At 40.0% G+C, this 24271-nt stretch overlaps 2 protein-coding genes across 2 annotated transcripts in view; both read right to left on the reverse strand.

The window, feature by feature from the left end:
- The window catches only part of LOC110441319, a 29591-nt gene extending 5622 nt beyond the window's left edge, over positions 1–23969 (reverse strand). Inside the window, exon 1 of the mRNA XM_021484431.1 lies at positions 23645–23969. The gene's annotated coding sequence lies outside the window, so the exon portion shown is untranslated. The remainder of the gene's footprint in view (positions 1–23644) is intronic.
- On the reverse strand, positions 14047–18001 carry LOC110441320. The gene is made up of 2 exons (XM_021484432.1): positions 17499–18001; positions 14047–14927 (listed from the first exon to the last, which is right to left on the reverse strand). Exons 1-2 carry the CDS (start codon positions 17770–17772, stop codon positions 14047–14049), a joined length of 1155 nt encoding a protein of 384 aa, XP_021340107.1. The 5' UTR covers positions 17773–18001.
- Positions 23970–24271: the final 302 nt, after the last annotated feature.

A 24271-nucleotide genomic window follows, 5' to 3' on the forward strand; every position in this document is an offset into this window, starting at 1 on the left:
AAATTGAAGAAAGAGTTATCCTTCTTGAATAAATCACTGATTATAACTATACCTTTGTTATACCATTCTCTGTAAAATACTGACCTTCTACCAACACATATTTGTCTATTAAACCATATTGGAGTTTTCATGACCTCTTTCCCTTTTTCGTATGGGTTTTCCTTCTCAGCCTTTCTTAGTCTTTCCCATGCCTTCAGAATATCTTTCCAGAACTGGTTATTGCATCTATTATAACATGTTTGTAAATAGTCATCCCCAACATAAGCAAGTAGGTTAATATCTACAATAGACTTAATAATATGCTGCCATTTACCTTCACTAAGGAAAAGTCTCTTGACCCAACTCAGTTTCAGAGAAGTAATAAAAGCCTCTAAATTAACCATTTTCAATCCCCCATCAACATAGTTTTGTATAATAACACCCCTCTTTACTTTGTCAGTCTTACTGTTCCACATATACTCAAACAGGATAAAATTCAGAGTTGATATAAAATTAGCATCTGGGTTAGGTAGAGCAATAAATAGATGGTTGCACTGAGACAGCATAAGTGATTTTATAACATGAACTTTGCCAATAGGTGTCAATGACCTTCTACTCCAGGTTCTAATTAGAGCTTTCAGTATAATGAGTTTTTTGTCATAATTAAGCTTCGGTATCTGATGTAAATTCAAGCTGAACTTTATTCCCAATAAAGTAAAATTGTCCTTTCCTCATACTAGGTTCATTTCTGGTAAAAAGCTGACATCACTAAATCTCATACGGCCAATCCAAATAACCTGAGTCTTGCTTACATTAATCTTTAATCCGGAAATTTTAGAAAAACTGCTTAATTCATTAAGTACTTCTCTCAAAGATCTGTCAGAGCCATCTAATATAAGTGTGGTGTCATCTGCATACATGGAAATTAAGATAGGACAGTCTTTGATTTCTACACCTTTAATATTTTTGTTATTCTTTAACCTGATTGATAAAACTTCCGCACATAAGATAAATATGTATGGTGCTATAGGGTCGCCTTGACGACAACCCCTTCCAATATGAAAGAAGGATGACAAATTCCCTCCCTGATTAATAGCTGAATTGACATTTTTATGTAAAGTTTTAATCCAATTTCTTATACTATTTCCAAAGCCAAAATATTTAAAAACATTATCCACAAATTTCCAAGAGACAGAGTCAAATGCCTTCTCAAAATCAATCATAAGTAACATTCCTGGGATATTCTGATTTTGTATACTGCATAATATCATAAACAAGACGGGTATTTTCTCCAATATAACGACCAGCTAAAAACCTGTTTGATCACTACTTATAACCTTATCTAAAACTTTTTTTATTCTAGAAGAAATAACCCCTGATGCTATTTTGTACACAATGTTCAATAATGATATTGGTCGCCAATTTTTCAACAAATGTCTTGGTTTATCCCCTTTTGGAATGCAAGTTATAATAAGACACTGTTGATATTGCCATGGTTTTGATCTTAAGTACCTATAACGCATATTGAACGGATGAAATGTCTATATGGTCCTGTAAACGTGTTGACTTTGTCTTTCAGCATCGACATCTACTCAATGGTACTTCCTCCTTATTTCCCTCTAGTGATTGTTTTGTGACAACATAGGTATCCATTATTGTGGGGAAATGTTTGATATATGATCGTAGATGGATTTGCACAAATATGGAGTACTGCTGGAGGTTTACTTTGATATGTCCATGATGACGTAGGGGCTCTCTGTGCTTACCAAAACACCGTGAGTGATTTAATGTTGTCGCTTCAATATATCAGGAACGACGAGCAAGGCAGTATACGACCATAATATTTCTATCGTAAGCGTTCACCGATCTCCCGTGTATCGTAAATACCCGGATTTAACTGCAGTGATACTCATTGCACGCGCTCACGAGCGAACAGGGATTACCACGTCAACAGTGTCGGTTGTGGCTGTGACCCTTCCGAGACATAAGACCGTTCGATGCTACACTTCTTACATGTATTTAATCTACTACACCCATCACTCATACATTAGCAAATGCAAAAACAACATTTTAAAAAAAACAATGCCCATAACAGCAGGGAGTGTCGAGGCCGGAACCAAACGTATCATCAGTTTGTGATTGTTTTCAGCACTAAGTGGTTTCCTACCGAAGCATTTGGCTAATTATCGTACAGTTTTGGATCGTAATGAACATGTGAATAACCCATTTGTAGTCATTTAAAGTTTAATGAGTCAAGCACATTTACTTGCTCACAGGAACTTTGCTCTTTAAAGCCGAAGTTCTTACTTAGAACAAAACATACGATGGCATAGCATCGCCTGGTTCCTGAGTTCCTACCATAAAGGTGACGAATTACTTATACGTGTATAGGGATACTCTCATTAACAGCCTCGGAATACCCTTTCAACACAAAAGCATAGCACTAAAAAGTAAGGCACACAGTTTTTCAACGAAAACTGTCTGGATTTTTCCGTCACATCATTAGAGATTGATCAAAGACTAACCCGATGCAGTGACGTTAAATCAAAGTTTGACGGAAAATTCCCAAACGGTTTTCGATTGATGTTGACGCCTGACTAATTAATGACTGTACAAATCACGGTCTTGTTCCCGCAAAAAGTGCTATTCAGCATTTTAAAAAATTCCTTGTTTTAAATTTATCATAATCGAAAAGAAATCGAAAGGAAAGATATCATTTGCCTTTATTTTGAACTTAAATATCATGATTAAAAAGCTTCTTATTAACATTAATGAAGGTATGCAACACTATTCCAATAGAATCATGTGAAATTCTAGTGACGCGTGCTATTAAGTTTTAACCGCCCATTTACTCCATATGCACAAAACACCTTCTTTTGCTCTTAGGACAGTTTTAAATACACTTTGAACATAAGTAAGACGTATATATAACGAGTTAACGAAAAAAAGCAATCATCCATGTTTTGTTGTAAAGTGTGTTAAATAATAAACAAAATACTGTTAAATGAAGATATTGCAAATTGATAACCGATGCCGATCAGGTTTAAGACGCGCAGTTAGGGGAACTATTTACCAGCATGGTAGATGACCCCTACTGCTTCTCTGAGAAAAGTAGTATATGCCTGGATGACGTCAGCAAGCCCCCATCCCCCTTAACACACTCTTTCCGGTACCATATTAAGGTACTTAAAAATCGTGAATATGTCACGTGTCATTGAAGGGTTAGGGTAAGTGTGACGTAAGAAACACACTTCATGCATATAAGTATACCAGCGAAAACCTTCCTTTACGGACAAACAAATAAGTAATGAAGTTGTCGGAGCCCCTTCCTGTAAGAACGACACCCTCGGTGTTGACTGACTATACACCCTGGCCTGACAAAGTAGCACCACTAAATCATACCGCCAACCCTCTCTATCACTCCGCGACAATAAAATACCAGTATGAACAAGTCTCGCGCCGTCCCCTGACAACTTGTACGTCGTTAAGGCAACCATCATATGCATGACAAATAACCGTCTAGATTTGATACTTGGTGTCAGATTCGGAGCGACGCAGACGCTTGTCGTGTGTAAATGAATGACCGGCAATAAGTTGTGTTTGTTCCGTAATTGCCGATTCGTGTAAGGGTACGCCAGACACTGGTCAAGTATTGACGGGTATAAAGGCACGGGCGGAAGTAACATGTCCAGGCGCCGATTTATTCATAGATATCAATTTCCTGCCTCTGTTGTGAATAAGTTGTGTATCGCTGATATTGTTGCTCTACATTGTATGATATCGTCAGCAGCGTTATTCTGACCGTGTTCCCTGGCAGCGCTAATGGTGATGATGCTAGCTGCAACCCGGATATTGTTTCCAAGTAATCATGGACGGCTATATTCGATAACAGTTGGCATATGACGTAAGAAGTTGATTACCTTTTCACTTCAAACTGCGGGTGACAGAGTTAATTAAATATAATGCTGTCAAATAAAGGTTTGAAAAAGATAAAAAAAAAAAAAAGCATTTGTTTTTTTCTTAACGTAAAAAATATGATAAGAATAAAATACGGAGCACAACTAGCTGTCTTCAAAATTACATTAGGTTTCATATGGAGTATCTCTAGTGGTTTAAATGAAAATGATATAATTACAGTTGGCTGGATTCAAACCAAAGCATTTGGAATAATATATTTACCACCGGGCTTACGAGCTGCTCACACGCATTGCTACAAAATCTGTAACTGTGATATCACCAACAAAACCCCCCACTATTATTGCACATTTAGAGGATAAAATGATAAAGCAGATTTTATACAGAACACAAGCGTTGTACGAGATAACGTCATCTCGAACTGCACAAAATTGTCATTAGTCTTAAAGCTTCGAAGGGAAAATTTGGTTCTTTATTACAATAAGCTTTCTAGCTCATCATAGTACATTATGTACGTATTAAGTAAGACTCACAACCTACACGTACAAATGTACTCGTGCAGAATACTAATACACACTAACTAAAATAAAAACACACTGGATGTATTTAATCATCTACACTATACACTATGATATAACACCTTCAACGTTTAATCAGACTCATTGAAACAATCGGACACGCTCGGTCATGTCCGTGAAATAACCTCGAAGGTAAGTATAAGGTATGCTGGGACTACTTTTTAACACGTGACATAAATATGGCAGATTGATACTGTGCATGTAGGGAGACGGGGTACATTGTGTAATGCTAGCAGTGACACATGGCCCTTCCGTGATATTTTGTTGTCGTAAAAAAAAAGAAAAATACAAAATGAAAACCGAAATACCGGGACGTCCCATTTGACAATGCTCACTGATTGCTATTTTTAACGATGAAGTGTTTGCTATGGATGGTTAATTCATTATGAAAAACCCCCGAGTAAAAATGTTATTTGTCACTGTAGAAATTAATCACTTTGTAAATACCGTACAGCATTGTATTTCACAAGAAAAATGAAATGGTCTAAAGACGTATTTATTTAGAATGCAAAGCAAACATATCAAAACGTCTTGAGCACAATGACGATTATTTCATCAGATACACGTTGCAATATATAGAGGATCTGACAAGAGTGTTCATGTAATATTGAATTTATTAAACGCGTTTAATAAATTAAATAGTACATGAACACGAGTGTTAGATTCTATGTATCATATGATTCGAGAAACACCCCTACATCTATATAGCGACGACTGACGAAAGGACGCCTTACATGCATATTGTTTGGAGTTCGCTGCGCCACAACAATTAGTTCCAGAAATTTCTCCCTGAGAACCGTTTAAATGAACAAAAATGATTTAGATTTCTTTTCATCAACCAATGTTTTAATAATGATCATACCAACGTTAATAATGATTTGTTTTTTACACTAAAAACATTTTCTAAACATTTACGAAAATAACAGTGCGTCACATAGTTTGACACAACGGCGCGTGCACGGTCAAGGTAAAGGTCATCACAATATACATCGAAGTCGGTACTTTTTAAAAAAAAATACTGGGACTGGGAGTTACGGGTGCTTTCGCTAACAAGGGCCCGTTTCTTGGGAAGGGGTCATTGTTGAATGTGAACCTCGATATTTCCGCCTGTCACTGAGACGAAAATTGTTCTGTGGAATCCGACATGAACCTGGAACACTGATGAAGTTGACACGTTACATGTGGTCGCGATGGCCATTGGTGATGTCACCATCTTTCTCTGACACTGGTGATGTCACCGTCTTTCTCTGACACTGGTGATGTTACTGTTTATCTCCGACACTGGTGATGTTACTGTTTATCTCTGACTATCGGCCTGACACTGGTGATGTCACCGTTTGTCTCTGACACTGTTGATGTTACCGTCTGTTTCTGACACTGGTGATGTTACCGTCTGTTTCTGACACTGTCGATGTCACCGTTTGTCTGACACTGTTGATGTTACCGTCTGTTTCTGACACTGGTGATGTCACCGTTTGTTTCTGACACTGGTGATGTTACCGTTTGTCTCTGACACTGTTGATGTTACCGTCTGTTTCTGACACTGTCGATGTCACCGTTTGTCTCTGACACTGGTGATGTCACCGTTTGTCTCTGACACTGTTGATGTTACCGTCTGTTTCTGACACTGTCGATGTCACCGTTTGTCTCTGACACTGGTGATGTCACCGTTTGTCTCGGACACTGGTGATGTCACCGTCTGTTTCTGACGCTGGTGATGTCACCGTTTGTCTCTGACACTGTTGATGTTACCGTCTGTTTCTGACACTGGTGATGTCACCGTCTTTCTCTGACACTGGGGATGTCACCGTCTTTCTCTGACACTGGTGATGTTACCGTTTGTCTCTGACACTGGTGATGTCACTGTTTGTCTCTGACACTGGTGATGTTACTGTTTATCTCTGACTATCGGCCTGACTGGTGATGTCACCGTCTTTCTCTGACACTGGTGATGTCACCGTCTTTCTCTGACACTGGTGATGTTACTGTTTATCTCTGACACTGGTGATGTTACTGTTTATCTCTATCGGCCTGACACTGGTGATGTCACCGTTTGTCTCTGACACTGGTGATGTCACCGTCTTTCTCTGACACTGGTGATGTCACCGTCTTTCTCTGACACTGGTGATGTCACCGTCTGTCTCTTACACTGGTGATGTTACTGTTTATCTGTGATAATAGCGACGTCACTGTCCATCCCTGACTCTTGTGACGTCACATTTAAACTTTAATATTAATGACGTCACTTTTTATTTCTGACATTTGTGACATCTCTGTTTATCTTTGTTACTTGTGTCGTAGCTTTTTATCTCTGACTATCGGCCGGATGTCACTGTTTGTCTCTGACTATCGGCCGGATGTCACTGTTTACTTCGAGCTCATATACAAGATATCGTCCGTACGAGGACGTAAATCATACCCAGAAACATGTCGCGATCCGCACATGACATTTTTATATCCAGGCCTACATATCAAAATAAATGTAGCCGCAGACAGATCCCTTGTGATAGATATCGACGGCAATTATTTCTTCTCCAGCTAAGTCAGCGGCTGTCGAATGAATGCAGAGACCGTTCACACCAGGGACACATGGTGGGCGTTAAAACTGACAGATTAAAAAAAAATGGAGATTTTTCTGTCTTTATTTTGTAGGAACACTAAATAATATAATAAAACAATTATTCCCTAGTGAGATCATGATATCTCGGTACATCAAAAACTGCCTCAAATATCCATCAACCTGATTCAACAATCGGCATCCACAACGGAAATGTTACTATCAAGAAACGGAAAGTTTAATAAAAAAAAAAAAGAAGGAAAAGTTCACGATCTGAAAATTGGAGCCGTCACGAGTATCGTGCAGCGTAGTACAAGTCGTTTTTAGTGATCATGTTGTAAGTAATGGTCGAAGTTAGAGTTGGCGTAGAGCTTGATAAACTTTTCAATGAATTCAGCATGATATGAGAACAACAATAAGTCGGTATGGAAACGGGTTCATTTAGTTATTATTGCAATATCAAAACAAACTGCAGGAAAAAGTTCCCACCGAATTATCAATGGTGCTGTTAAGCCAAAACTAAATCCTTCTCATGATTTCATCTTTTGTTTACGCCATTACGGCCTCGCTGTGTCTTCTCTCTCAGGAAATTGATGTTCTAAAGGCCCGGTCACACAGCCCTCCACGGGCGTATCGCGGCCGAATCACAGCCAAAAATTTCTGCCTGTGAAGCAGACGCTGTTGGACGCTTTGAGGTCGCGATAAAGACGCGATACAGCCGTACTTTACCCGTCGTTACACGCGGTAAGAAATTCACACGCGGTTGGCCGCGCGAAAAAGTTTTGGGCTGCCCAAAAATTTAGACCGCGGGTAATCGGGGGCGGTACACGTGGTACACACGCGGTAAAGACGCGGTACAGACGCGGAACGAACGTGCTAGGACGTGCTACGGCCGCGGTTAAGACGTGGTTACACGCGGTAGGACGCGAAATTTTAGCGGGTAATCGCGGGTGGAGCACGGTCATAGCACGTTTGTTCCGCGTCTGTACCGCGTTGTTATCACGTGCATTAGCGTGTGTACCGCGTGTAAACACGGACAAACGCCTTTCTCCGCGTAAACAGCGCGCCCCAATACCGGCCTAATCACGTTCAATTGCGTCTTGTACACGTCCCAAATACGATTGTCCACGGCCTAATCGCGTCCGTACAACGTCTGATTTTAGGTATATAAAAAGCGCGATTTGCCGAGCATTCGTCAGTTGTGCTCCAGACGTCAAGGGGTGAACATGGATCCCCGTCACCGTAATGACCTCGTCTTNGCCATAGCTTGATCTTCACGGGACTGTGTCTTGAGCGGTTATGATTTCTACAGCCCGGTTCGGCTGCTTTATTATACCCGTGGTAGGCCGCGGTACCGCCGCGCTTCACCCGCGATAAGGACGCGGAACAGTCGCCGGCGTCTGTTCCGCGGGCATACCACGGGTAAACCGCGGGTAAGCCAATTTTGCACATTTTCCACCACGGGCAACCGCGGGCAAAAAAAAAATCGCGAAATTTTACCCGCGATACAGACGCGAAAGGCTGTGTGACCGGGCCTTAACAGAGGTTACAGCTATATAATAGTTGTATCGCCGTTCGGCTTTCTTAAAAAAGAGAGAACGGAGACGAACCTTCAGTTGGATATGAGATATGACATGGTATAGAAATAATGTTTCGATAGGAGAAACGTGTTCAGGAAAGCAAGTCCAAAACTGATCAAACGAATTTTGAGTTGTTCGAATTCCTCATTATATACATTTTACATCTGGTGTGTAGCGTGTCACATTACGACTGTAACTGTATGGTTCTTACAATAGTAGTGGTAGATTGGTGGAGCGACATACAGAGGCGGCGGTAAGACGTTGTTGTTATCACATACCTTCCGTATTTGGTAGAGATCGATACAAAGATTTTATAAACTTTGATATTTTATTTAAATTCAACAGGTATGTGATAAACAGTTATAAAACAAGCTGAGTTTTGCACACTGGAAATGAAATAGTTTTGTAAATAAATATAAGCTGTCAGCTGCTGTTTCTGTCGACACAACTATATATTTATCATTAGAGAGCGTTGAGTGTGGTAGGTAAGGACATCATTGTCAAGAAATGCACAGTTTTGTATTCAATTTCTTTATCTTCTTTTAGAATGATGGACCTCATAGTTTAAACCCACTCTGAGATGTACTCTTAGGCATACTCTTATCTTGCCATTTTTTTTTATTACATAGCCTTCCTGAGAACCCACCAGTGTCTTAAAACACACATTTCAACTGATGACAGGAGTCTCTCGGTACTTTCACGAATATCTCTCCTAACTTCATAATATGAATATGAATAACATTCAGATCGACAGTTACTACGTCTCCAGCTAGACCATAAATAAGTGGAAACAAAATCATACCGAAGGAGAAGTTATTCTTAGGTCATCAAGCTGTTAGCGTTTGCGTATGTAGTTGAAAAAACATGAAAGTAATAAATATAAGTGTAGGAAATGATAAGGTTACATTTGTATCAACGGACCCTTGGTATTAAAGGCATTCACCCTTTTGTTAGCAAATTCGACTTTCATTAATTCCGAGCTACTGGGACATCGCGACTACCCGTACGAACAGGCTTTAACAGTCGAATTGGTGCCACATCATCTTCAATTTACTGAAATATTCAAGCTAGTTTCAAAAGGTCATCTGCGATGAAATCCCTAGAACGCAGCAGTGCCAATCAGCGCTCCGTGTCTCTGGTTGTCTACGCTACTCGGTTCGTAGTATTAGTTTGGGGATAAACGGAAGATTTTGTTCGCTATTTTTATACCACAATATTGTTATATATATTCTGTTTCCTGGTTTCTAAGGTATGGTTTTGCAGTCGGAAATAATATGCTATGCCATTTTCTCCCTAAAAATTACAAAAATATACCACTACAATCTCATTTCTGTGAAAGAGTGGTTATACCTTAGAAAATAGACTGAAATATGACCGAAGGGTGGAATAATTACGGTCACGTACTGTGTGAGATATAGCGATACTTGATGGCGGGATAAAATGAATACTCTACTTCTCCACCAACTATGACGTCTGTGGAAACTGACGAGATGACCAGACAACCATTACAGGTTAGACACATTGGTAGTTACCAATGACAGACGACCAAACCGAGAACGAGGCCTAGTACGGGGAGGTGAATAATTAGCTGTCTAAAGACGGCTGGAAATGGCGGGAAACCTTAGTGTGATCTTTGGATACCTTAGTAATACTAAGTATTAAGTATACATTGTGTGCAATCTTCATTAATGTGCCGACCATATCAGCAAGGCTAACTGATTGCACGGCGAGGCGTGATAAAGGTATATACGTACACATTCGGTATGTTATTACACAGCAGCGGAAATAGATTGATAAATGTGGAATTTTACATCATCCGTGATTAAAACAGACGTACAGTAGATGATCGACGACAGAAAACCAAATTAGTTTTGAAATTGTTTTACGCTAAATGTGTGTATTAAGATATCATAGCGCATCGCTCGTTAAACGTCTAGTACATTTATAGCAGACCGGGTCCACATTCAGTGCATTAAACACCGACAGCCATGTGAATCCCTAGGGTACAAACGCAATCACATTTAGTGCTGCAAAGTTTGTTATATGTATTAATATGCTGGCTTATTCCACAAGTTAGTGTTGGTTCGTGAGCACCTGATGGGATTAAAGTACATTAAGGACCCCAGTGATGACTCCTGCCGGATGAACTGTAAGTTATATATGAAGATATATATATAAGAACAGGCGTACCCTTGGTAACGGCACGCATATCTTTTCTGTTCTAGGGCAAGCGATAGCACGGGAAACTACACTGGTCAGGTTTACCTTTCTAGAAATATAGATGTAACTTGAAACCGTGTTTTATAAATAACGCCAAAGGAAGAGAACAAAATCTGTCTTAATAATGATCTTTATTGCGGGTTTTTTTCAGAAATAGAGCTTTAATAGACTTTTATTACATACTTACTAATAAATACGGGATTTTTGTAAATGCGATACGACACAATTGCTCTTACCCATATCAGCCCTCGCCGTATCACACCCCAAAACCTGTATCAGCCTCCGCCGTATCATACCCCAAAAACCGTATCAGACCGCAAAATCCGTATCACACCCCGTTTGGAAATTTTTCGTTTTTCAATATTTCAAAAGAAAAATATATCAGAAGATACAAATGTAGTAGCTTTTATAAGTAAGTATGTAATAAACAGAATAAAGCATGCCTTTTTCCATATCACACTCGGTAGCAACCCTCAACCAATATCAGCCCTCGGGCCTTCGGCCCTTGGGCTGATGTTTCAGTCTCGGGTTGATACTGGGTGTGATATGGAAAAAGGCATGTATTATTCTCTATATATACAGACGGTCTATATAGACGGGTAATATTTATCAAACGAGTTTTACAGGACAAGTATGGTTTTATAGACAGGAGATCTTTAATACAAAATTGTTGACTTATCGGGGTTAATGAAGAACGAAATGTCTTCAACGAAATAGGATCTTTATGGAGGGGTCTTTTTAGAAAGGTTGTCTTCCAGACAGGTGGGCATCATATATAAAGACGATCGTTATAGACAGGTGGTATTTATAGACAGATATAAATGATAAACAGACAAGTTAGACATGTGGACATCATATCTAAAGACGATCGCTATAGAAAGGTGGTATTTATAGACAGATGTAAATGACACTAGACAGACGACAAGTTAGACAGATGGACATCATATATAAAGACGATCGCTATTGGCAGGTGGTATTTATAGACAGATGTAAATGATAGACAGACGACAAGTTAGACAGGTTTTTACTGTTTGTTGTTGTTACTGAGGATAATTAAGTTGGTGCGACAAGTACTTGGGCGGTCTGGCGACATTCTGCGGAATGTGTGGAATCCCCGACGGTTCATATCGACATACCAGCACAAACAAATTTCCACTAGTGTATAAACGCCCTAGAAATTAGATTTTGAAAACAATGATCCGATAAAAAAGATTATTCGATAAATACCCTGATTTGTGTGATTTTCGTCAATAAAAATTATATTGAAGGAACAGCATTACAATTGACCAACGTGATGTAAAGTAGTTAGGAATGACATATCTGTATCTACATTGTGAGTCATAGAAATGTTAGATGTTATCACGTGTATGTTTTACGTTAATCGAAATGACTGGCATGACAGTCTCCACATTGATTTCCTCCTTATTTACTGCCAGCCACGAAACCTATTCCATTCTCACTTTCATTGTGTTGTCAACTCAGCATTGGACTCGTGTAACGTATAGTTAGTTGTGTGTTATAAAACTGAAGTAAACGAATCTCGATCCGATGGTAACTAAAATTTCTGCTGGTATCCGCCATATTTATAAACAAAGTGGTGACAGTACGGAAAACGCAACTTTATCTGTTCATATTTTGCTTTGACCAATCAGGCAGAGTCGGTTCTGCGGAGCCTCAGGCAGCCAACGATCCTTAATTGAATATTTCTTTCATACAGTTTGATATTGCTACATTCAGGTTTTGGACAGGAAAACACAACTGTAAATAAAAAGGAATACGGATTTTCAACAGCCTGGCATTCGACATGCATACAAGACAAATGGAAATGGTATACATATATCATGGTGATTGGACGTGTCAGCAGACTTTGATACGAGCTACATTAACAATATACCCCCCCCCCCCCCCCCCCCGGGGAATTTGTAATCTGGGAGGGGGTCGAAAGGTTAGTGATCAAGATAGTACCAACAGAGTGAAGCGTTGCCGGTCTGTGGACAGGACGCCGGTTAGTTTGGCAGGAAATGACCATTCACTTCTACGTGAACTCTAGGAAGAAGTGGCCCCACTACTTTAGTACCGATGTTTCGCCGTGATAGTCGGGAAGCTTGCCAGGGCCACTTGTTTACACGAGCCGGGATCAGATCAATCTTCAGCTGTTTACATAGATCAGTGCATCAATGACCGATACTATTTCCCAACTATTGCTGACAGTTTGCCTCATTGACGGGGACCGGAGTAATTTCAGAGCGTAGACAGTAGGCACTCGCGCGATTGTTACCCGCAGGCTTGCTAATCAAATGTACCCACAGAACTCTTACAGCTTTGCCAAAAGTGCAGGCCAGAAATATTAACGGGAAATCAAAAATGTTACAGATTTGCCAAAATCGACGATCAGAAATTTCTTTCGTAAAAAGAAATATTATTTTGCCAAATTCGATGGAAGAGTCGAGTTGATTAGTGTTAGTGATGAAAGCAACGACTTATGGTAGAATATCGAGTTTGTTTTTACTATCCAACTTGGTCTGGCAATGGGCTTTCTCTATTACTTTACTATCAAAGTTTATCTGAAAATAAGCTTTCTACATTAATTCACTATCGAAGTTCCATATGGCAATACCCTTTCTAGTCCTTTGCTACATGTATATTTATTAAAGTTTCACTTTTTAAAAGGGCTTCGTTGTCCCATTTTCATATCGCAGTAGTCTTTCTCCAGTACTTAACTATAACAGTTTCACACAGGGTGGTCGGGTGGTGCAGTGGATAGTGCACTTGCCTTTCACCAAGGCGACCGGGGTTCGATTCCCCGATCGGACGTGAAAATGTTGGGGTCACCTGCCTGACCACGTGGTTTTTCTCTGGGTTTGCTCCCACACTAAGACCCCCCCACGCGCTAACATCCGGGCCAACACGAGTGATTAATATAAGTTGAAATAAATTGTTTCATAATTGTTGTGAAATAAATAAAGTTTATGTTCTAATTCACCAGTTCAAACGAACATAAATCATTTATCAATTACAACTCAACACTGTAATATAGGAAATAGCTGACTGCAGCTAGCGCTTCGAGTACAAAGAACGGGTTAAAAGTCTGACAAACATTAAAATTACATTCTCACCCAGCTTTTGTGTAACGGAAAGTTTTTCGTCCAAGCCCTCATGCACATAACCGTCCTTGGCCGTCTTGGACTTCCAACGACCGTGCTTCTTGAATATACGGTCAGCAACTCCTGAGTTTGCTGCCGCGGTGGCCAAATTTCCTACTATCTAAACCTAATAATGAAAGCTTTTCTAAAAGAAGTTCTCTAGCTCTAGTGTAAGAAAGGGGACCAGAATTACGAAGCTGGAACGAATTAGAACTTTCACAAAATGACACTTGCCTAAAAATAAAAGCTGTGGAGTCCGAGGGAATCTTAGCACAAGTCAAATAGCGTTTGAGCATGGCAACCGGACATAATATCGTAGAAGTCTTAGCAATAACTACTTCTGCTCCTGCGCTAACTACATCCGTCTTACTTCTGGGAATTCTGATAGTCATGAACTGATCAGCGAAAACGATGTCCGATCTCTTAATATTGACCAATTCCGCAAATCTAAGGAAACCGGCAAAACCTACTAAACACATACACACTATTCTTAGATCCATCAGGGAACACGAGTCTTTAGCAAAAAATGTCACTAACTGTTTTAAAATATCAGGAGTGATAGGCTCTTTTTTACAGGGTTGACATCCCAACAGCCGGGACCCCCCTGCCCTGATCATTTTTATAAAATCCGATGAACAAGGATTCGGGAAACCTGCCAGTTGGTGAACCCAACCGATGGAATAGATAGCCTGGTCTAACTTAGCAACACTACTGCTAGATTGAATTATAGATACTAAATATAAGGCAACATATTGTTCCGACGCTGGCAGGACATTAACTTTGAAGGAATTAGCCCAAGAACACCATTGTTTGAACCCGTGATCATAACATTTCCGGGTATTAACAGCCTTAGATGCCGTAACTATCCTCTTTAAATCACTGACGAGAGGCAAAAATCTGTTGTTTGTGGTTCCCATGTTGACCCATCGCCCATGATTAAAGACATCTGAAAGTTGTATACAAGAATACACAATAAGATATAAACGCGAGAAGCAACTACTATAACGTATTATTATTCATTTATTTATTTACAGTTAACGACGGAATCGTTAACATCAGTACCGTAATGCTGCCTGAACGGGTGACCACCACACCCTACCACATGCCGACCTATCATGTCGCGCACGTGAAGTGCCCCAACGGGATGACCTCGCACGCGTACTAACAGTACCGGCCTTGTCATATATAAGGAAGCGTCACCGTGTGTGACCTTCATACACATAAATTAAACAACACAACATGTAATGTACGGCCCCTGTACATGTCCATCCATGGAAAAACGTGACGTAAACTCATCCGCTGAGCTAAGGATACAACCGTGCACTGGCCGTAGTATCTCGTACTACGAGAACTACTCACGCGTATCTACAGACAACACGTGACCTAGACAGGAATGCATGAAACGTGACCTCAATAGTAAACAGCAGCCACGTGCTCCGTGGCCATGCCCTCTCTCCGGGACAATACGTGCCCAATATAAGAACAATACATTTAAATCAGTACAAAACTTTTAATAGATTTTGTAAAACAAAGTAAACAGTAAACTAGGCTTGCAACCTCACTGCTAAAACAGTACCGACGAATTTATCAGGGTTGAAATAGGAGTTCTTATCGGTACATTTCCCAAAAATGCGATCAGTCTCATGAAACTCCAACACCTCCTTCACATAGTCTCTGTATACATACTCACGCTTGAAAATAAAGGTCCAAAAGGGTGCTGATTGCCACTTAGGAACTATAAGGGTACCACAAGACCTAGACACCAGAACGTGTCTGATTGTCTGAATAACCAAGTTTATAGGAGGCACCAACCAGTTATTCTCGCCTCCCCAATGCTTGGCGAACGCATCTACACATTCCGTGCCAGGGTTCCAGAACTTGGAATTGAAGCGTTCCAGTTTAGCGTTATCCACACTGGCAAACCTGTCAACAGTATGCCTACCCCATAGCCAGTCAATAAACTCAAAGAATTCCACAGTTACAAACCAGTCGTCGAAATCGAATATTTTACTGATCTCATCAGCGCGCACATTACTGTCTCTGGGTACCCACTCGATGTCTATCATAATATTATTAATAGAACATCTTTCAAAAATGTCGATCGCGATCTCGTGCAAATCAGGCTTCATACTACCTTTGGTGACTATAGAAACACAATTCTTACTGTCCGTAAACCACTTAACTTGCTTTCCCTTTAACACTGACTGAAACGACTGTAATGCTAATGAAATAGCTTTCATTTCCCTCCAAGTAGAACTACGTGGAATCTCAGTATCTGTCCACATTTTGTGAAATATGCTGCTATCGAGATCTACAGAGTATGCACCACAAGCATAAGCACTAGCATCAGAAAACATGATAATTTTAGGGACATCGTATGTAGCCAAATACCTAACATTCAAAGTACACACGTGATCACGCCAATACACCAACTCGTTAATGAATGGATTACTGTTGACCTTGACCTTACCGTCCCAGGATGATGACCTCGCTATGAACACCATTGATTGTCTTGTCATCAGACAACAGAGATTACCTATCACGGGCTTAAATGACATTACTAACCCTGTAACCTTTGCTAACTGTCTAGATGAAATAATTGGTAAGGTGTCTAAAAGAGCATCGATACTAGTAACAAGTTTACTTACTCTAGTGTCGGGGACCGAGATACTAAAACTCAACGAATTCCAATTAAGACCCAACCACAAAATATTTTGACATGGGACCCACACAGATTTTTCTGTATTGACAAGAAAACCCGCGCGATAGAGTGTGTCCCTAACAAAATCACTATTCTTCTGACATGTTACTTCCTCAGAACTACAACCTAGACCGTCATCTATGTATAGAACTATGTTAATACCATTCCACCTCCAGTGTTTAACAAGGGCCCTAAGGATCTTCGTGAAAATGTACGGAGCTGACGATAATCCGAAAGGCAATACACTAAAACAATAAAACTTACCATCCCAGGAAAACCCGAGAAAGGATTGTTGACCACAAGAAATATCTATATGGTGATACCCGGATTTAAGGTCAAATTTAAACATATAGGAATCACGATCAAAAAATTCTAATGCAACGTTCCAATCCTCCAATTTTATCTTCTCTTTCCAAACAAAAAGATTGACCCTTCTGAGATCCAAAATCAACCTTTTCTTGCCAGAACTGCTGTAAGCAACGCTTAAAGGATTGACTACGTGAGGAAGAAATGGGACTTGTACAACACACTTATTATTAACCAGATCTGCAATAGCTTGCGTGACAAACTCAGCCTCTCTTCCTGCAGACATGTTATTTTTAGAAAAGGTTTTTGGAGGGGTCGAAATGAAAGGTATTACATAACCGTACTTAAGCATTTCTACGATAAATTCTGAAGCACCGATATCTCTCCAAAACTGAACGTGACTTTTTAATCTACCTTTAACAGACGTAACCGGACGATTGTCCTGATATTCAAAAAACTGTTTATGAGAGCTCAGTTCGTCTAAATCAAACAACGAGGGAGAAGTATATGTATACTTATCATGAATCTCGTCACTTCGGTCCGTTTGTCTGCTGCTGTGGCTGTCGAGATCCTCCCTGTCTGAATTTCCCACAGTCCCTCCTCCAATGACCGAATCCCCCACATGAGAAACACTGGTCCGAAGGGGCGGTGCTGCGCGGGGCAGTGACTCCGTAGTTATAGGGTCCTCCACGAAAAGGCGCAGACCCCGCGGCTGCGGGGGGAGAGGCGTAACGTGTAGCTGTATTACCACTGTTGTTAAAAACAGCCGAAGAACTACGTTTACTAGAACCATGTTTAAGTTTTATACTCCTCAATGCCCTCTGTTCCGCCTGTCTAATACGTTTCTCGTCCTCACTGTCAGAAGCGAGATCGTCGGACACGTATTCCTTCACAGTTTGCCAGCCGGCGGGCGACTTGTCAGCAAGTCGTATCAACTTGTTTCTCTTATACAATGTAACTCTCAGGTTCGCGGCCAACTCAACGCAGCTGTCAAAGTCACGTTTATCAAGTTTTTTCTGTAACTTGACCACATCCGCCTCCAATTCCTCGTTAAATTGGAATTGAATCCTATTCCCTTGGGACTTAAACTTCACAGATTTGTCCGACTTAGGTTTTTTAGGTTTTGTCTCTCCTTCTCCCAAATCCGCTCTAAAGGAATCTAGTTTATTGTCCAAATATTGCCTGAACAATGAAAAGGCCTCAAAAGCCTCCACGCCTCCCGTGTTCTGACCCACTGTAGGGGGAGAAGGGGCCCCAGTACTATAACTGTTCAGAGGGGGGGGCGTTTCTTCGCTCATAATCGGTAAAGACCAAATTAGCAAGCTAACCAGGAAATGTAGGTAAATACCACAAGCGCACTGTCTGGCTGCAACAGCTCGAATGACACTACCCCCTATACACCCTGTATATGACAACCCCCTACCCCAGGTAATTCACGTGCAACACGTAATTCACCGTGTACGTTAGACTCCACGCCTTACCCCTACATACACAGGTACTCTAGCACCTACGTAACCCCAGTGATACCGTACCATTGATAAATATAATTATATTTATATGCAGTTTCGCACGAGAGATGGACTTTCACAACAATAATCGCTCCCCCAAAGTGTTTCGCTATCATAATTGTACACGGCATTGAGTTTGGTTGCCTGCGATTTATATAGAGCTTTGATAACTGTAATCATTTCAAAGTTAACACGTGCTAAACACAGGCGTCTAACACGTGCTAAACACAGGCGCCTAACACGTGCTAAACACAGGCTTCTTACACGTGCTAAACACAGGCGTCTAACACGTGCTAAACACAGGCGTCAAACACGTGCTAAACACAGGCTTCTAACACGTGCTAAACACAAGCGTCTAACACGTGCTAAACACAGGAGTCTAACACGTGCTAAACGCAGGCGTCTAACCCTTGCTAAACGCAGGCGTCTAACATGTGCTAAACGCAGGCGTCGAACACGGGCTAAACACAGGCGTCTAACACGTGTAAGAAGCCTGTGTTTAGCACGTGTTAGGCGCCTGTGTTTAGCACGTGTTAGACCTCTGTGTTTAGCACGTGTAAGAAGCCTGTGTTTAGCACGTGTTAGGCGCCTGTGTTTAGCACGTGTTAGACGCCTGTGCTAAACACAGGCTTCTAACACGTGCTAAACACAGGCGTCTAACACGTGCTAAACACAGGCGTCTTACACGTGGTGCTAAACACAGGCGTCTAACACGTGCTAAACACAGGCGTCTAACACGTGCTAAACACAGGCGTCTAACACGTGCTAAACACAGGCGTCTAACACGTGCTAAACACAGGCGTCTAACACGTGCTAAACACAGGCGTCTAACACGTGCTAAACACAGGCGTCTAACACGTGCTAAACACAGGCGTCTAACACGTGCTAAACACAGGCGTCTAACACGTGCTAAACACAGGCTTCTACATGTAACACGTGCTAAACACAGGCTTCTAACACGTGCTAAACACAGGCGTCTAACACGTGCTAAACACAGGCTTCTACATGTAACACGTGCTAAACACAGGCTTCTAACACGTGCTAAACACAGGCGTCTAACACGTGCTAAACACAGGCTTCTACATGTAACACGTGCTAAACACAGGCTTCTAACACGTGCTAAACACAGGCGTCTAACACGTGCTAAACACAGGCTTCTACATGTAACACGTGCTAAACACAGGCTTCTAACACGTGCTAAACACAGGCGTCTAACACGTGCTAAACACAGGCTTCTAACACGTGCTAAACACAGGCGTCGGGAACAACGTTTGAGGGTCGAAATGGCAGTTGAAGCTTCTACGTAGTTAAATTTCAGAGATAAAATCGCATTTAAAATGTTGAGTTATGTATACTGTCACCACAACGGTAGTCAATAACCATCGGAAATAGTCGACAACACGTGACCGTCATTTACCAATTAAAAGGTGTTGACTTCAAGCCTTAACCCGATTATGTATCGAATAAAATGTTTGATTAAGATTCCACGTCAAAGTCGTGTCCTAGTGTGATATCCGCGACCCAAACACATTCCCAATCTAATTCAGAACAATACATTACAACCTGCAGGTCAATTCATTACAACCTGCAGGTCAATTCATTACAACCTACAGGTTAATTCATTAAAACCTGCAGGTCATTACATAAAATCCTACACCCCCTCCTACTCACTGTGAGTCACCACAAATACCAGAAACATATCTCAGGCCAATTGTGGCCCCTCAAGTGGTCTTCGGTACTGGTGTAAGCATTTGGAAGAAAAAGAGAGATGGCACTTCTGTTTCAGTATTTAATTAAATCTGGGATAGCTGTGGATTTGTTTGCTAGTGTAAAAAAATATCTGTGGTACTGTTTTGTGGAAAATAACGGTAGTACTGTTAGGATGTTAGTGTCAGAAAATAAACTATGTTAGATTTGTTAGCATTTAGTTGGAGGGAATACTTGAACTATGTTACAGGTTTGTGAGTTTGGCCTATAACATGACTTCTGTGTAGTTGTTTGTACATTTGTTTAGAGGAGTACAATTCATCATAATAGCTCTGACTTAACCTGTGGTTTGTTTACTTTTCGCATCATTACATAGGTGATACAATGTGTGGTCCACCTATGTTCGCCGATATCGAAGTGCTTACCTTGGTGTATATTGACAGTCTGTTCAAAATGGTACCAATGCTGTTGTCTTGGAACAGTAGACGCGTTTGTGTAGTACAGTATGGCAGTTTTCGTTACGACATACACTTACATAGAATGGTATAGACGCACGCGAAACACACTTTTGTCTTTTGCTAAAGACACCTTTATTTATGATATATCAATTGAATTGCTACATTAAGCTGATAAGAGTAAAGAGATAGAATGCTTAAGCGCCTATACCAATGGTGTAATGTGTAAAGACGATATATTATTAATCAAGTATATAACATCGGTACTCACAGTCTTCTATAATTTCCTGTTTTTTGTCAAACTAGTAAAATATATTCAGGACAAATAGTTTGGTACAAACGTTTTGCCTCGCGAGATTTTGAGATATCTTGGGCCGACGAAAAAAAGAAATATGTCGACGAAGTAACCGCTGTTGCAGAAAATCTGTTTGTAAAGGTTTGAACTGATTGATGTCGATATTTTTTATCAGCGCAGAGGCAAAGATAAAGAGATAATTACTTATCCGTGTCTTGATTTGCTCTCGTAAACGAGAACACATTAATTCAAGTGTGCGTTTATTTCCAGAAGGACTCCATGGATGCTTTTCTGACTACCACTATTTGAGAAAATCACGTTCACTTTGTCAGATTGTCAGATTGAACAACAATGTTACCTCGGTTATTATGAACTCCGGAGACAAGTTTTTTACATCCAGTAATCAAAAATATAAAGTTGGACAGTCACCTTATGAAGATGTGCCAAGTTGTTCCTCGTAAAAGGACAAATTTATCTGTGTTAATTTTAACTCGAAATATTTCCAGTACATTTTAATATAATTATATAGCTCCTACTGTACTGGTTTATTTCCAGTATATTCTAATATAATTATATAACTCCTACTGTACTTGTTTATATCCAGTATATTTTAATATAATTATATAGCTCCTACTGTACTGGTTTATTTCCAGTATATTCTAATATAATTATATAACTCCTACTGTACTTGTTTATATCCAGTATATTTTAATATAATTATATAACTCCTACTGTACTGGTTTATTTCCAGTATATTCTAATATAATTATATAACTCCTACTGTACTGGTTTATTTCCAGTATATTTTAATATAATTATATAACTCCTACTGTACTTGTTTATTTCCAGTATATTTTAATATAATTATATAACTCCTACTGTACACTTATTTCCAGTATATTTTAATATAATTATATAACTCCTACTGTACTTGTTTATTTCCAGAATATTCTAATATAATTGTATAACTCCTACTGTACTGGTTTATTTCCAGTATATTTTAATATAATTATATAACTCCTACTGTACTGGTTTCACTTCGCACCCTCTTCAGAGTTATTCCAATTATAACGGAAGCTGTAAATTAGGAAACACGTACTGCCAGTTACTGAGGCCAGTAACTACCGATGTTGTTTGTGCTTCCAATAAAAGTTATTTATTAAGATATGTATGCGGAAATATTACACTGTTTACTGGCATCAAACGAGAGAAACCTTCAAAGATGGAAAGTAATCTATAGCTACCTCAAATATAAATGCAGTTTTGGCTTGGAACCCTATACTAACTGCGTATCCAGGTATCTGGGGCGAGGCATATCATATCAGGAAACGGAATTTATCAGCATAGGCTCATGACATAGACGGGTCGATATCAAAATGTTCCTCGATCTATACGTTTGTGTACAGAATGTCCCGATAACGGTTTTGAAGTTAGGCCTCGCTTATTTATTTAATGTAACAAATTGCACCAAATACCAGGCGAGAAAGCTTGAGATTTCAGACGAGACAAAGACAAATAATTCCGGTGTTTGTTAAAGGTTCAACAAGCCCCCTAACAACTGCTATACTCACCCAACATTCCAACCACTGATGTATCAAATTAAAAGAATCCAATTAAAAATCGGAATTGATATATGTAACTTGGAAAATATAAACTGTAGATAAGCTCTTAAAATGACCTATATTTTCTCGTTGTAGATAGGGTAGTGTTATGTGGGATCTACCGATCAGGGCTACAATATGGGTATACAGTCGCTATTATTAGCCGAGCTGAATCAGTTAACGTTGATCAGACATCTGCTTTGTCTGTATGTGTAGCCGCGTTGTAATCGGGCAAGAACTTCAGACACTTTGTATTGATACACATTTATAATTGGGCACGAACTTCAGACACTTTGTATTGATACACATTTATAATTGGGCACGAACTTCAGACACTTTGTATTGATACACATTTATAATTGGTCAAGAACTTCAGACACTTTGTATTGATACACATTTATAATTGGTCAAGAACTTCAGACACTTTGTATTGATACACATTTATAATTGGGCAAGAACTTCAGACACTTTGTATTGATACACATTTATAATCGGGCAAGAACTTCAGACACTTTGTAGAGATAGCTTTGCTGTCCCCGCCATATCTCTATATCGTCTGCAAGTTTTGTAAATGATTGAGAAAGGGATATGTATTTACTTATTAATGTTAAAAAAGACAAAATATTCTTACATTCCTGTACACTTTACTTCCATGAGGATATGTTCTATTTTGGATACGTGAAACATCAAGTCAGCATCCTACACTTTATAGACAAACGTTAGTATGGTAGTACATGTACAACAAAGTTCGGACGAGGTCGCTTACGTTTGTAAGCAGTGTCGAAACATCCCCCGCCACGTCAACTTTTCGTTGAAATCGTATTTCAAAGACAGGGGACTGGTGCTAAACCTATGGGACTGGTGCTAAACCTATGGCTCTTTGAAATACAACATATACAACATTGCCACAGTGACAATTCACCAGACTCGCAATAATCCGGACACTACGTTTGCTGGAAATGAAGGTGGCCAGACTATCGAAGCACAATATACCGTCAGTAGCAATGCGAGAATAAGACATCTTCCGACACTATGTATAACTTTCAAAGTACCCTGAAGTATGGCCTAAATAAAGAGATTAATACTATCCAATACTTACAAGTTGATTCAGCTTTCCATCGTCAGGTGCTCAGTTAGTGCCGAGGCGAAATAACTAAAACCACAAAGTCTAAATGGGTAGTCAATGGCTCGTTAGTGCCGAGAAAATCACGGAAAGTTGGCGGTAAATCATCACTGCCGAAAGTTGTACCAGTGAATGACCCTGTAGTGCTGAAACTATCACAGAAACTTGCTGAAACGAAATCGGAATTCCAATCTATGTATCTCCTGTATGGGAAGAGCTCGTGGCTCCCTCCGATACGTTAGCAGCAACACACGATGTGTGTAAAATTTATATAACCGCATTTCCTTCAACGCGTGGTGAGGATTTATGTTGCGCTAACTACAATGGCATTTTGTGAGTCCAAGCCGTACTGTTGTGCGCATGCGCACCTACAACGTTACTATTTCAACCCTCGTATCATCACTAATTTAACCCTCGTATCATCACTAATTTAACCCTCGTATCATCACTAATTCAAACATCGTATCATCACTAATTCAACCATCGTATCATCACTAATTCAACCATCGTATCATCACTAATTCAACCCTCGTATCATCACTAATTCAACCCTCGTATCATCACTAATTCAACCCTCGTATCATCACTAATTCAACCCTCGTA

The sequence above is a fragment of the Mizuhopecten yessoensis genome, unplaced genomic scaffold (genome assembly GCF_002113885.1).
Source record: "Mizuhopecten yessoensis strain PY_sf001 unplaced genomic scaffold, ASM211388v2 scaffold715861, whole genome shotgun sequence".
Taxonomy (NCBI): domain Eukaryota; kingdom Metazoa; phylum Mollusca; class Bivalvia; order Pectinida; family Pectinidae; genus Mizuhopecten; species Mizuhopecten yessoensis.